This window comes from Podarcis tiliguerta (genome assembly GCF_965153285.1).
Source record: "Podarcis tiliguerta genome assembly, chromosome: 4".
Lineage (NCBI taxonomy): Eukaryota > Metazoa > Chordata > Lepidosauria > Squamata > Lacertidae > Podarcis > Podarcis tiliguerta.
This window is the reverse complement of record NC_139537.1, coordinates 69,609,007-69,621,595: the sequence shown is the minus strand read 5'-3', so window position 1 is coordinate 69,621,595 and position 12,589 is coordinate 69,609,007. Positions and strand designations below refer to the sequence as shown.

The following is a 12,589-nucleotide window of genomic DNA, read 5'->3' as shown; positions in this document are numbered from 1 at the left end:
ATCATATATATATATATATATATATATATATATATGATATCTTTATGATATATATATGATATATATTTATATGTATATGTATACATACATCTGTGTGTACAGAGAGCCAGTGTGGTGTAGTAGTTAAGAGCAGTAGACTCGTAATCTGGGAAACCGGGTTCGTGTCTCTGCTCCTCCACATGCAGCTGCTGGGTGACCTTGGGCTAGTCACATTTCTCTGAAGTCTCTCAGCCCCACTCACCTCACAGAGTGTTTGTTGTGGGGGAGGAAGGGGAAGGAGATTCTTAGCCGCTTTGAGACTCCTTTGGGTAGTGATAAAGTGGAATATCAAATCCAAACTCCTCTTCTTCATCTGGAGGGATGATAAAGCTGCAATCCACACAATTATTTGGGAATAATTAAGTTCTGATGAACTTGAGTTCATCAAAACTTAATTATTACCAAATAATTGGGATTGCAGCTTTATCATCCCTCCAGATAGGTGATTTTTTTTTTTTTAGCAGGTATATTATGCAACATGTCATTGGTGTAACAGTAGTTAGTTATCAGTGGATTTGTACTAGACTGTGTGCACATCATTCAACTTGATTGGTTGTTCTGTGGTGCTTTCCTCTTGTTACCTTATTATTGCCATCTGGAGGGGGCACTCTTGCACTAGAGTGTGACAGAAATTGGACACATACCCCTGGAATATTTATGGTATGAAAAGTTACAGGATTTCAGCAGGAAACTACAGAACATGCACTGATTGCAAACAAAGCTGTATGTCCACCCCAGAACTTTTACAGGCACAAACAGTATTGAAAGAAGCATCACATATAACCACCTTGATACAGTCAGGAGCATTCTGACTGTACGAATCACGAATGCACAAAATAAAGGATGTGTGGAGGGAAATCTAGGATAACAGTACTTTAAGCCCCCAACTCAATAGAGATTGCTCTCTTTCTTCAAGCGATCTTTCTTTTTCTTTTTCTAATGACTCAGAGAAAATGGGATCCATGAGGAGGTTGTCTCTGAATCTACAGTGCAGAACGGCAGCTGCTTGAGAAATGGCAATGTTAAAACTTTTGTAAGTTTCTGTTATGTTCTAAAATTTCCCTAAGTGGACAGGAGAAGGAATGTGCTTCCCTGGATCTCGTTGTATTGTACGCATAACTTAGGGTTAGATTGGGTATACAGTTGATTCTTCATGAATGATTTATATTGTCTACAACTGTTGAATGTCACTAGTCCCATACCAACGCAAACAATCTCAGATGATATTTGTGTATACCCATAAATAGATCTCTCCGCGCCTTACAATTTTTAGGTATACATAAATGAATGTTGAGTGTCACTGAGTATCATCATTCACCAATGAATTTCCAGACATTCACACATTTGTGGAGAGGGAGAGAGAACGAAAGAAAGGGCAAGGAATTGGACTAGATGCCCCATGGTTTCCTCACTACTTTTATGATTCTGCATTTCCTCTCTGATTGAAGTATATGCGGTTGAAATTATTTGGACTTAAGTATTAAGTAAGTGAATTCACTCTGCAAGGGATGGCTGACTTGACACATGCCTGTTCACCATAGAATTGTAGAGTTGGAAGAGACCCCAAGGTTCATCTAGTCCAATGGTGGCCAAACTTGGCCCTCCAGGTGTTTTGGGACTACAATCCCCATCATCCCTGACCGCTGGTCCTGTTAGCTAAGGAGGATGGGAGTTGTAGTCCCAAAACAGCTGGAGTGCCAAGTTTGGCCACCACTGAATTCTAGTCCAACCCCCTGCAATGCAGGAAACTCAGCTAAAGCATCCATGACAGATGGTCGTCCGACCCCTGCTTAAAAACCTCCAAGGAATGAGAGAGTCCACAGCCTCCCAAGGGAGACCCTTCCATTTGATTTCTGAGCGTGTGGGCATGATTTCAGGCATTTGGACACATGGTTGCAATCTTCATTTGGAGAGCACATGCTAAGCACCACAATCCTAGCTCCTACAATGTAAAGATGTTAGCATGAGTCCCTGTGTCTGAACTGGGACCTCTAGCTTCAGAAATGATAGAGGGGCATTGTGTTTAAAGTAAGGTGAAATTTCTGACTGTGACCCATGATAGCTCATTCATACAGCCACTTAACGCTTTATTGCTGTAGAGAGGTAAGAGAAAAATCCGAGAACAATGTGAAAACAGAAGAAGACACCCTTCAGATGGTAGACGGCCAAACCAGCTGCAAAATGGAGAAGTGGTTGAAGCAGTTACGTTGTTTGAGGTGGTCATCATGGGCAAAAGCGCTATGCAGGTACATCAGCTTCCAAGGTTATGCGGGGGTTTGATACTGTTTGTTTCTAGTTTTTTAATCTGTTGCCTTTTTGCAATGTGGTTCAGTCTGTGGTAGATGACTGGATTGAAGCCTACAAAAACGATCGAGATGTGGCACTTCTGGATCTCATCAACTTCTTCATCCAGTGCTCAGGTTGCCGAGGTAATTTTTTATTCCCATGCTTTCTGAGGGCAACGATGTGTGTGTGTGTGTGTGTGTGTGTGAAGCTAATTACTGTTTGGGGATCCTCTTAATTCAGAATCTGGCATGCATTTGCTAAGATGTGGCTATTCCATACAACTCGGGTTCTGAATTTAGAGCTGTGGAAGCAGAAAGGTAGAGTAGAAATGCAGAGGAGAAGAAGTGGAGAAAATAGATAGATGAGCATAACCACTAGTACAAATAGGTAAAGGTAAAGGGACCCCTGACCATTAGGTCCAGTCATGACCGACTCTGGGGTTGCGGCACTCATCTCGCTTTATTGGCCAAGCGAGCCGGCGTACAGCTTCTGGGTCATGTGGCCAGCATGACTAAGCCGCTTCTGGTGAACCAGAGCAGCGCACGGAAACGCCGTTTACCTTCCCGCTGGAGCGGTACCTATTTATCTACTTGCACTTTGACGTGCTTTCAAACTGCTAGGTGGGCAGGAGCAGGGACCGAGCAATGGGAGCTCACCCTGTCGCGGGGATTTGAACCGCGACCTTCTGATCAGCAAGTCCTAGGCTTTGTGGTTTAACCCACAGCGCCACCCGCGTCCCACTAGTACAAATAGTTGTGTTTAAAAGCTGTCTTAACCGGTGGTTGGAGAATAAGTCACACATTTAAAATGAGGTATGGAAAGTTAATAATATTGGCTGCGTTCACATGAAACGCTGAACTGTTGGTTTTTTAGCACAGAGGGAGCAGGCTGCACTGTGCTTCCAGATGTTGTAAGAGAGCAGCTTCCACCAACCCCAGCAAGCGGGATCAGGGATCCTGGGAGTTCAAAAATAGATGGCACTGCATTAGCTATTCTTAGTTTTAGCACTGTGTGCATATGGTTATACCCTGTGGGGTGGGGCGGTGTTGCTTAATTGGCTTCCTGAGGTGGAGGTCACTGCCAGTAACAGAGAGGGAGAGGGGCAATGCGGCAGGGAGGCTGGCACGGTGCTAGTGTAGCGGTGGGAATGTTGGATTGGCTTTGCCACTGCGCCAACACCACAGTGACCTCTCTGCTGCCTTTCCTCTCTCCTTGTTGGTTACTGGCAGCAACTTAATGCATCAGAAAGTAACTATGGTCCACACTGATGGCCTGCTACTGCAAGCATGGATTGGAATGAGCCTGGGACTGATGATGTGAAAGCTGGGCGGTGGGGGAGACTTGGAACAATTTGAGACTCCCTCTAGGTTTTTTTCTAGGCCTTCACATTCCCATCTGAGACCCCCCCCAAAAGTGTTGCATTTGCACACACCCCACTTTCCTCTCCTCCACCTCCTGACTGGCTAGAAATATTATTACAGGTATTTTGCATCATGTGCTTATTTCACATACATGATCACAGCTTTTCCTGGGTGGGGAAAAATACATTGATAAATGAAGGGCAGAGGATGTCCACTCTCAATTTATTTATTTACACACACATCTCATGCACGGAAAGCTGTGATCACAGGTTCCCTGGTGATGGACTTTGGGAAAGGAGGCATGAGGACTCTGGCAAGGTTCTGGAACCCTTGTGGTTTCCTTCCCAAACCCAGGAAGGAATTCCTGGCTTTTAGAGTCATGTATATTCAGAGACCTTGTTTTAAAAGAGAGTTTGTCTCTATGCTGGCATACTTTGTTCAGTTAAATTTTTATTTCTATGGTTACTTACGTAGGAATGGTAACGGCAGAAATGTTCCAAAGTTCGCAGAATTGCGATGTGATGCAGAAAATGACAGAGACATTTGATGAGGTGGGTTCTGCTTGTATGAGAACACTTTTAAGCTGCTGAGTGTTGATAAGCTTATTCAGAAGTCTTAAATTGTTTATTTTGTAAATATATAGATATATAGATACGTACACACACTCACCGCTGCATTGTATAACTATATCATAGTGGTTTAACAACAACCTTAAACCATAAAAACACTGTTTAATTTTATATAACTTCCCATCAATAGATATAATGCATCTTAAAAGAAACGATGCAATATCTAAACTTGGAAATATCTAATTAAACACAATTTTATGTTTTGTCCAAGCTGGGAAACTCTGCCAGTTCGGAACATTGTCATATATTAAACCAGCTTCCCAGTTGACAAAATGGTTAACTGCTCATGCTGCAAGAGTACAAACAAAGGGTCTATATGTGTGTGCAGAAGGCAGATCCATATATTTTGCTTTTCAGGCGAAAATACATGATTGGCCAAACTGTGTGGAGTGGGAGGTATTATGTGCTACAGTGGGTATCAGCTTGGCACAAGGATAACAGCATCTGATCCCACTGTTACTCTCAAAGGAATGAAAGCTTTGTTCAGTCACCCAGATCCTTAGCTTTATTGGTGTTGCACTGTGCACAAGTAGCCTACCCTTTAGCTGACTTTAGCTATTGCACACAGCTTTGCACATGAGGTCACGGTGAACCTTAAAAACTTGGGTTTTACTGTGCTTGTTTATTCCTGTCAATTAGATTTGTTTAGCAATACTGTTGCTTCAATTCTGTTTTGCCTCTCTATATCTTGTAGGCAACTGGATTGCAATATAAAAAGTTCATGGCCTATCCCTGGATCTTGACGGTTACTTGGCCAGTGGATATGGTAACGCTTTGCATTTCTTTTATATTCGCTTCTCTTCCATTGGAACTTATGATAGGGTACTGGGGGCAGTGGCATAGCGTGGGTTGTCAGCACCCGGGGCAAGGCAAGTAATTTGCGCCCCCCCCGCTGCACTGTCCCTCCCCCAGATAGTCCCTCTCTCTCTCTCTGCACCGCACCGCACGCCTGGCACCCTCCCCTCCACAGTGGGCGGCGACCCGGCGGCTCGGATCGGATTCGCACAGCCAGCACTGCAGTGAGAGAGAGTGAGTGAGCCAGGTAGGGGCAGAGAGCTGCGAGTGCGAGCGTGCCCCCCCCCCCGATGTTGCGCCCGGTGCGGCTGGCCCCCCCTGCACCCCCACGCTACGCCACTGACTGGGGGTTCCCAGGGTGTATCCTATCCAGTCGCAGGCCAGATCAAGCTTCAACAAGGCTGTTTTTTCCGCTGCTTTATTCCAAAACTGATTCCAGGGTCTTTCTGTGAGCATAAGCCAGTTTTGAGATGTGTAAAACTCCCAACGGGAGTGCTCTAGTTATTCATTTATTACCCGTTTTGCAAAATTATTAGCAATGTCTCTTGCTCCCTCTTTCCACTGAGTTGCATAGCACTCTTCAGCTCTCTTCCCTTTAACCAAATAGTCCAGAATGACCTTCATGCAAGGAGGCAAAACACAGACAATCAGTGAGGATTGTTGCGAAACTTAAGACCTAGGCAGTGCTCCTTTGAGCATTCCTGGATCAGACTGCCACCCTCAGCCGTCATAGTGCAGGAAGAGGGAGATGTGGGAAGTAGTGTTCCAGTGCTGAAGCCTGAAGCTAGTATAGTCCTTCTCCGAGCTGATGATGAGGGCTAAGGTGGCAGCTGCTGCTTTTAGCCGTATTAGTTCTGTGCATGGAAGATAATTTGTACAGAATTCCATGTGCATCAGAAGAGGATGGGGAGAAGCTTTCCTCTTGCTCACAGCACTAGAACTTGAGTTTATCTAGTGAAGCTAAAAATCGGAAGTAGTTAAACTATGGAACACACTCTTACAAAATGTAGTGACCAGAGGATCCTTCTAGTACAGTGCTAATCTGTTGTATAGTACAGTCCTACCTTGGTTTTCAAACAGCTTAGTTCTTGAACATTTTGGCTCCTGAACGCCACAAACCCGGAAGTGACTGTTCCAGTTTGCAAACTATTTTTGGAAGCCTAACGACTGATGGGGCTTCCAATTGGCTGTAGGAACTTCCTGCAGTCAGTCAGAAGCCATACTTTGGTTTCCGACCGTTTTGGAAGTCGAACGGACTTCATTCGACTTCCAAGGTATGACTGTATTATCTGTGCAGTGAGCTTGGGGGAAGGAACAGGCAGGAAGGGTAACCGTGTCAGATCACTAACTCTTCGGTACATTTTTGTCTTCTGGATGCATTTCCCATACACTTGGTCACTGTACTCCATGCTCTGTGAACTTCCAGACTGTATATGGAACCACTCTTGAAGATGACTCAGGAACTTCAACTGGTCCAAAATGCAGCAGCCAGATTACTACTTCCTGTGGTCCCTTTTACAATTCCCATAATATCTGTTTTGAAACAGCTGCACTGTGGATGTCAGTTTGTTCCTGAGTCCCAATTCAAGGTGCTCACATTAGCGTTGGATGTAGGCACCAAAAAAGTGAAAGATTCCTTCCTTCCTTACAGAACGTATTTGGTGTCAAGATCAGCAGAGGGTGCACTCTTGGTCATTCCACTGCCTTCGGAAGTTCTTATGGTGAAGGGTGGGCAATAACTCAAATAATCATGATAAATAAGTAGGATAAGTTTTTGTCATAGGGGGTTGTTGGGTGGTTTCTGGTTTTGTATTTTGATTATGTATTTTGTGTTTTTATATTGTGATTTTACCCTGTGAACCACCCTGAGACCTGTGGGTATCAGGCGGTATACAGATTTAATTAACAACTTGTTTTACACCTCTTGTAGGATGATAAGGACTACCCGCTCGTGAGGGCAGGGCCCTACTGGAAGAAGTTCAGGACTAATTTTTGCGATTTCACTTCCGTATTGGTGCAGCAGTGTCAGTTCAGCATCCTCTACGACAACTATTTGATGGATACCATCATCTCTCTCCTTTCGGGCCTGGCAGAGTCCATGGTCAGAGCATTCCGGCACACCAGCACATTAGCAGGTAGGCACAACGGGACCTGTCATGATTTTTCAGAAGTAGTACATTTGGTAGCTTGTACTGGCGAAGCTGGTTAAGGTGTAGGGCAGGGGTGTCCAAACTTTTAAGAGGGCCAGATTTGATGAAGTGTAGGGCTGTGAGGAGCGACCAAAGGGCCGACCAGGAAATAAACTGCCACAGAGTCCGGATTAAACTGACTGGTAGGCCGGATTAGGCCCTCACAATGGACTTTGGACATGCCTGGTGTAGGGTTTGAGCAGGGATAGGTTGTCAGCAGGTCTATTCCTGTCAGCCTGATTTTCGTATGGTGCAGCTTTTCTGATCACAGCACTGCAGCAGTTAAAAAAGGAGACCTTGCCAGTTTCCCCTCATTTCAGCTGTTCGGGTCACTATTGTGGGACGTTTCAGAGTATAGTTTACTCGGTAGTGACTGCAAAACTTCACGATAAACATTAACAAATATATAAAGTAGTCACTGGTCATATTTTAATCACATTAGGAGTTCCTGATTATGTATTGTAAAATAAAACACTGCCAAAATATTAAGTAAAAAAAGGGACAAAGAACTCATTACTCTTAATAAGAAAATAATTTCAAGAAAAGAAAATAATTCCATAGCCAATAAAAATTATACAACTCACATCCATGGTTCTGATCAAGCAATGAAGTAAAATGACTACTCACCTTTATTAAAGTTTTTTGAAACACATAGTATTTATGGATTTTTCTTTGTTTCCAGCTATGAAGCTTCTAACAGCACTTGTAAACCTCATTGTAAGTATAGATGTCAGCAAGCATAACCTGGAAAGATTATACGAGGTAGAAAAAAACAGGACTACAGGCAAAAGGACCAATACTAGACTGGACCAGTTAGAGAAGAAGAAAAAAGAGGTAGGAGAAATTTCCCCTTGGAAATCGATGACAGTTTGTAAAAATGCCTATTTGTAATTGCTGGTTACTGGATTTCAATTTGAGGTGATCGGCAGTGAGCGGCTCACCCCAAATGTTTTCCTTTTCTCCCAATCTAAGGAGAGGAAATGACTTCTGAATAACTGATTGGCATAGTGTTGTTTGTTTCATCATATTGCAATACGGTGCTAGAATGTGAAGGTTGCATTGAATACTGGCACATGGCCCCTTAAAGACGCTCAAAACTCATGTGCCAGTCATGTGTATTCACTCGGAGTGTGACAATCCCGAAACAAGATGGCATTTGTGGTGTGGAAAGGCATGGATTACGTGGGTGGAGGATCACAAAGTTATCCAGTAGCCTTTGCTTTAGTGAGTGATCAGACCACTTTACCTGGTAGTGGGTGACTTGGGGAGACCCAAGACCACAGGATTTTTTTCTCAAGTAAAGTTTCTAAACAAAGCTTCCTCTATTTCCAGTAACAATCCTTGTTACCACACTCAAACAGAGCTCTTAGCTAGCAGTGGGTTTCCTAATTTTTAAAAAATTGTTACAGTCCTAATTCATGTGTATTTACAACCACACACCTAAAAGTGACCAGCCTTTAGTTTTATCTGGCTCTGTTCCCAAGGCTGGAGTTCAGGTGTACACATGCTGTTTGATCTCTAGTTTGTTGTGAGGTGGAGTTGGCTTGTTATATGGTTCTGGAGTTCGATGGCCACTACCCCCTAGACATAACCACGACTTGCTTTGTCTTTTTGGCATGCCCTCCTATTCCCTAAATTAGCATCTCCACCCAGCCCAGTTCAGCCTAGACACTGAGGTCCAGCTCCAAGGGCCTTCTGGTAGTTCCCTAACTGTGAGAAGTGAAGCTACAGGGAATCAAGCAGAGGGCCTTCTTGGTAGTGGCACCCGCCCTGTGGAACACCCTCCCATCAGATGTCAAGGAAATAAACAACTATCTGACTTTTAGAAGGCATCTGAAGGCAGCCCTGTTTAGGGAACTTTTTAATGTTTGAAGTTTTATCACTTTTTATTATTAATAAAAAAGGGGAAACCCAGCCAGATGGGTGGGGTAGTAGTAGTAGTAGTAGTAATAATAATAATAATAATAATAATAATAATAATAATAATAATTCCTTGCCCCCACCAGGTGCTGACATGATCGTTTGCTCCTTAAGGGCGAATTTCCCCATAGAGCTGTTCTTAGTTCCAACAGTCTTGTTTGTGGCTGTCTGGACTGTTTTCCTGAAGGGGTTTTTTTTAACTGTGCCATCCAAAGTTCAACAGTTGCATCTGATCAGCTGTGTTGTCAGTGTTTACATACATCTTCTTCCTCCAACCCCAAGATCCTCCTTGTTCCAGTCTTTCCTGCATCTTGGAGAGCGAGATCACCCTGAAACCCTTGGCCTTGTTTTCAGCCATTTTTGATAGGGAAAAACCAAGTGTTCCTGCTCCCCCCTCTCACACACAAGGCTATGTCTTTATCTATACTTGGAACATAGAACCAAGCCGATTACCACAGTCCCCACAGTTTTGATTAATAGAAAGTGTAAAAAATTGTACAGGCAAGCATTACATTTGATTATGGGGTAACATTAGCCCCGTTGTTCCGCTGTTCATTTACAAGTGAAGATTAAGATGTGAACCAACAGGTTAAATAAATATTAGTGATCAAGCAGGTATTCTAGTTGAGTTATTGAGGAAAGGAAAAAATATATAACTAGCTTCTGTTGTATCCTTATGCCTTCCAACCTTTCATTATATCTCAATTTGAAAAAAATGAGGTGGTATTTAATCTGTGCAATTTCAGTGAAATGAGATTAAGCATAGAGATAAGGTCTTGCCTATAGGAAGAGACTGTTCAGTTGTTTTCATTTCAGTATGAACAGAAACACCTGGACATAGAGAACATGATGAATGCTATTTTCAAAGGGACCTTTTTGCAACGCTATCGGTAAGAACCTTTATGTACTTGGAAGGAGTCTCTGGTCAGGATATGGGCATCTCAAGGACAGACTGGATGATGGGATTCATTCTACTTGGAGCTCCATCCCAGAATATGCATATTCTGCAGTATCAAGTAATGTTCCTGCATACGTGACTCAGGGTTTCATGTCACTTCACATGGCCTCAAACACAGTACTTTTCGATTGAATGCTCACATATTCTGCTGCCTGCCTTCAGATATTGCTTAAGTGATAGCAAGTAATATAATTTTTAAAATAATGTTTCAAGAATACTTCTGTTCTTTTGCATTTTTTTCCTTAACAAAAATCTGTATTGCAATTAAACAGTGAACAGTGTTCCATTTTTATTTTATTTTAAAGTGATATTATTCCAGAAATCCGGGCCATTTGCATTGAAGAAATTGCCTGTTGGATGACAACTTATCCTGATCGGTTCTTAACGGATAGTTACTTGAAATACATAGGATGGATGCTGTATGATAAAGTGAGTATTTTTTTTTTCTCGACAGTTGAGAAAAAAGTTAACGCAATCTGTTTTTCACAGGCAGAATCCCAAAAAGTTGAAAAAGTGATTTCTTTTTAATTGATATTTGAAATAACAAAGAATGAAAGGGGGGTTTAAAAAAGAATGAGAGGGGAAGAGTGAGAGGAAAGAAAAAAGAAACCCATCAGGCTACAATAAGAATATAATAAGCATTAATGCATCCACCTTAATCTAAACATAGAAAGTGGTACTGCCATCCAGATAGGTGTCTACATGAAACTGAGGTTTATAAGAAGTAGGTTAAAATATAGCAAGGGCAGTAATGTCCCAGACCACTGCATAATAAATGGGTGAGTGTTTATCTTTCGAACATTTTTATTTATTGAATTTATACCCCTCTGTTCCTCCCAAAAGAGTCCAGGGCAATGAACACGTCTGAAGTTTTTAAAAGGAAGCATTCTAAAACTGTTAAAACCATGCTAAAAAACAGGGTTTTTTAGTTTGGAAAAGCATTGGCCTCTTGGTGACCATAAAGGAACACAAAATCTACTTTTGTTGCCTTGCCACTAATTTAATTTAATTTTGACATATACGGACACCTATGGCTTTATAGATTTCTTGCATGACAACTCTTCTTTGTTGAAAAGGCATTCTTCTTTTATTGTGCTTTTAAAGTAAAGCACTTTGTTGCAATAATTGAACACAACACTGTATGTGCCTTGAGTGAGGCAGGAGTGAGCTCTGTTGAGTTCATTGTCAATTGATTCCAGGAAAGTGCATATAGGATACAGGTTGGGGTTTATTTGTTTTTTGCCCCATTAGGGAAAACCCCTAAAGAGTTCCCCTCTACTTCTTTGAGGTTCCCCAGAGTGTGCTAATCACTCGCTGCTATTTCTTCGCAATCCTGTTTCGGTTGCATAGCCACCTGATGTCACGGGACTGGCAAGGAACGCCTTTGAGTTGGGGGGGGGGAGGGAGGAGGTGAGTCAGAGCCGGAACAGTCAGAAGGAGACAGAGAGGAAGTGACGGAAGGGGAAGAGGGAGAGAGCCAGGAGGTGGGAAGGCTCTCGGATGCTGAAGCAGAGCCCCAGCACCGCACAGGAAGTTCAGGAACAGACGGAGGGATTATGCCTGTGCCTTCTGCACAGGAAAGGAGAGGGTTAAAGCGCAAGGAGGAGGAGAAGCCGGAGAAGACAACTCCCCGAATCTGAACCGGATGATTCGGATGCACGATTGTACTGTGCTGCTTCTACATATGTAAAATAAAGAACTGTAAATATCTCTCTGAGTGAGCAGAGGGTGCTTATTGCGAAGAGCATACGCAAGTCATCACATCTGAGCACCGGAGTTTGCTACTCATATGCACAAGTGGGACTTGCAACAAAATACTGCAGCGTTGAGTTCTCTTGTTCAGGGTTCGAACCAGCTAGCCAATCATCTCCCAGTTCCCATTCCTCTTTCTGCTCCGGTTTTCCATTCCTTCCTTTCCTTTCATAATAGGCATATCCTGTTGGGCGGCCACTGAGTGTGATCAGCCCTCATCAGACTCTTTGGGGAGGTTTGTTTCCCTCTTATTCCCACCCACCCCGCTGCAGATTTTTGTAGTTCTGTAATTGTCAGGGTTGCCTCAAGCCTGCTGATACCTCAGTTTTGTGCATGAATGGGGCTCTGTTGACTGCACAAAGGTCATAGTTTGGGGAAAATGTTCGCCGAGTGCCAGTTGAATTTTTTTTGTCCTTTGAATAACTCCAGTAGTTGCATAGTCTCATCAGTGAACTTCATCTTCTATTTCATCTTGTATTCCAGCAACCTGACGTCCGACTGAAGTGCCTTCAGGGCCTGCAGGGAATATTTGGCCAGAAAGCGCTGGGTTGTAAAATGGATCTCTTCACTTGCAGGTTCAAGGTGAGCTTGAACAATAAGTGTCTCCCAGATTGAATATTCTGGTTGGTTTGCCTTGGAGGGCTGACCATTTTCAAAGCT

The 12,589-nt window shown here is 43.1% G+C and overlaps 1 protein-coding gene across 8 annotated transcripts in view; it reads left to right on the top strand.

Moving 5' to 3' along the window:
• LOC310676149 (cohesin subunit SA-2-like) overlaps positions 1 to 12,589 on the top strand; it is a 57,363-nt gene that overhangs the window by 6,892 nt on the left and 37,882 nt on the right. For all 8 annotated transcript variants that reach the window (XM_083437594.1, XM_083437595.1, XM_083437600.1 and 5 more), the window contains 10 exons: positions 988 to 1,072; positions 2,139 to 2,285; positions 2,372 to 2,468; positions 4,161 to 4,237; positions 5,010 to 5,081; positions 7,041 to 7,245; positions 7,982 to 8,133; positions 10,036 to 10,109; positions 10,483 to 10,606; positions 12,413 to 12,511. In XM_083437594.1, coding sequence (XP_083293720.1) covers positions 988 to 1,072; positions 2,139 to 2,285; positions 2,372 to 2,468; positions 4,161 to 4,237; positions 5,010 to 5,081; positions 7,041 to 7,245; positions 7,982 to 8,133; positions 10,036 to 10,109; positions 10,483 to 10,606; positions 12,413 to 12,511 — 1,132 coding nt within the window. The remainder of the gene's footprint in view (positions 1 to 987; positions 1,073 to 2,138; positions 2,286 to 2,371; positions 2,469 to 4,160; positions 4,238 to 5,009; positions 5,082 to 7,040; positions 7,246 to 7,981; positions 8,134 to 10,035; positions 10,110 to 10,482; positions 10,607 to 12,412; positions 12,512 to 12,589) is intronic.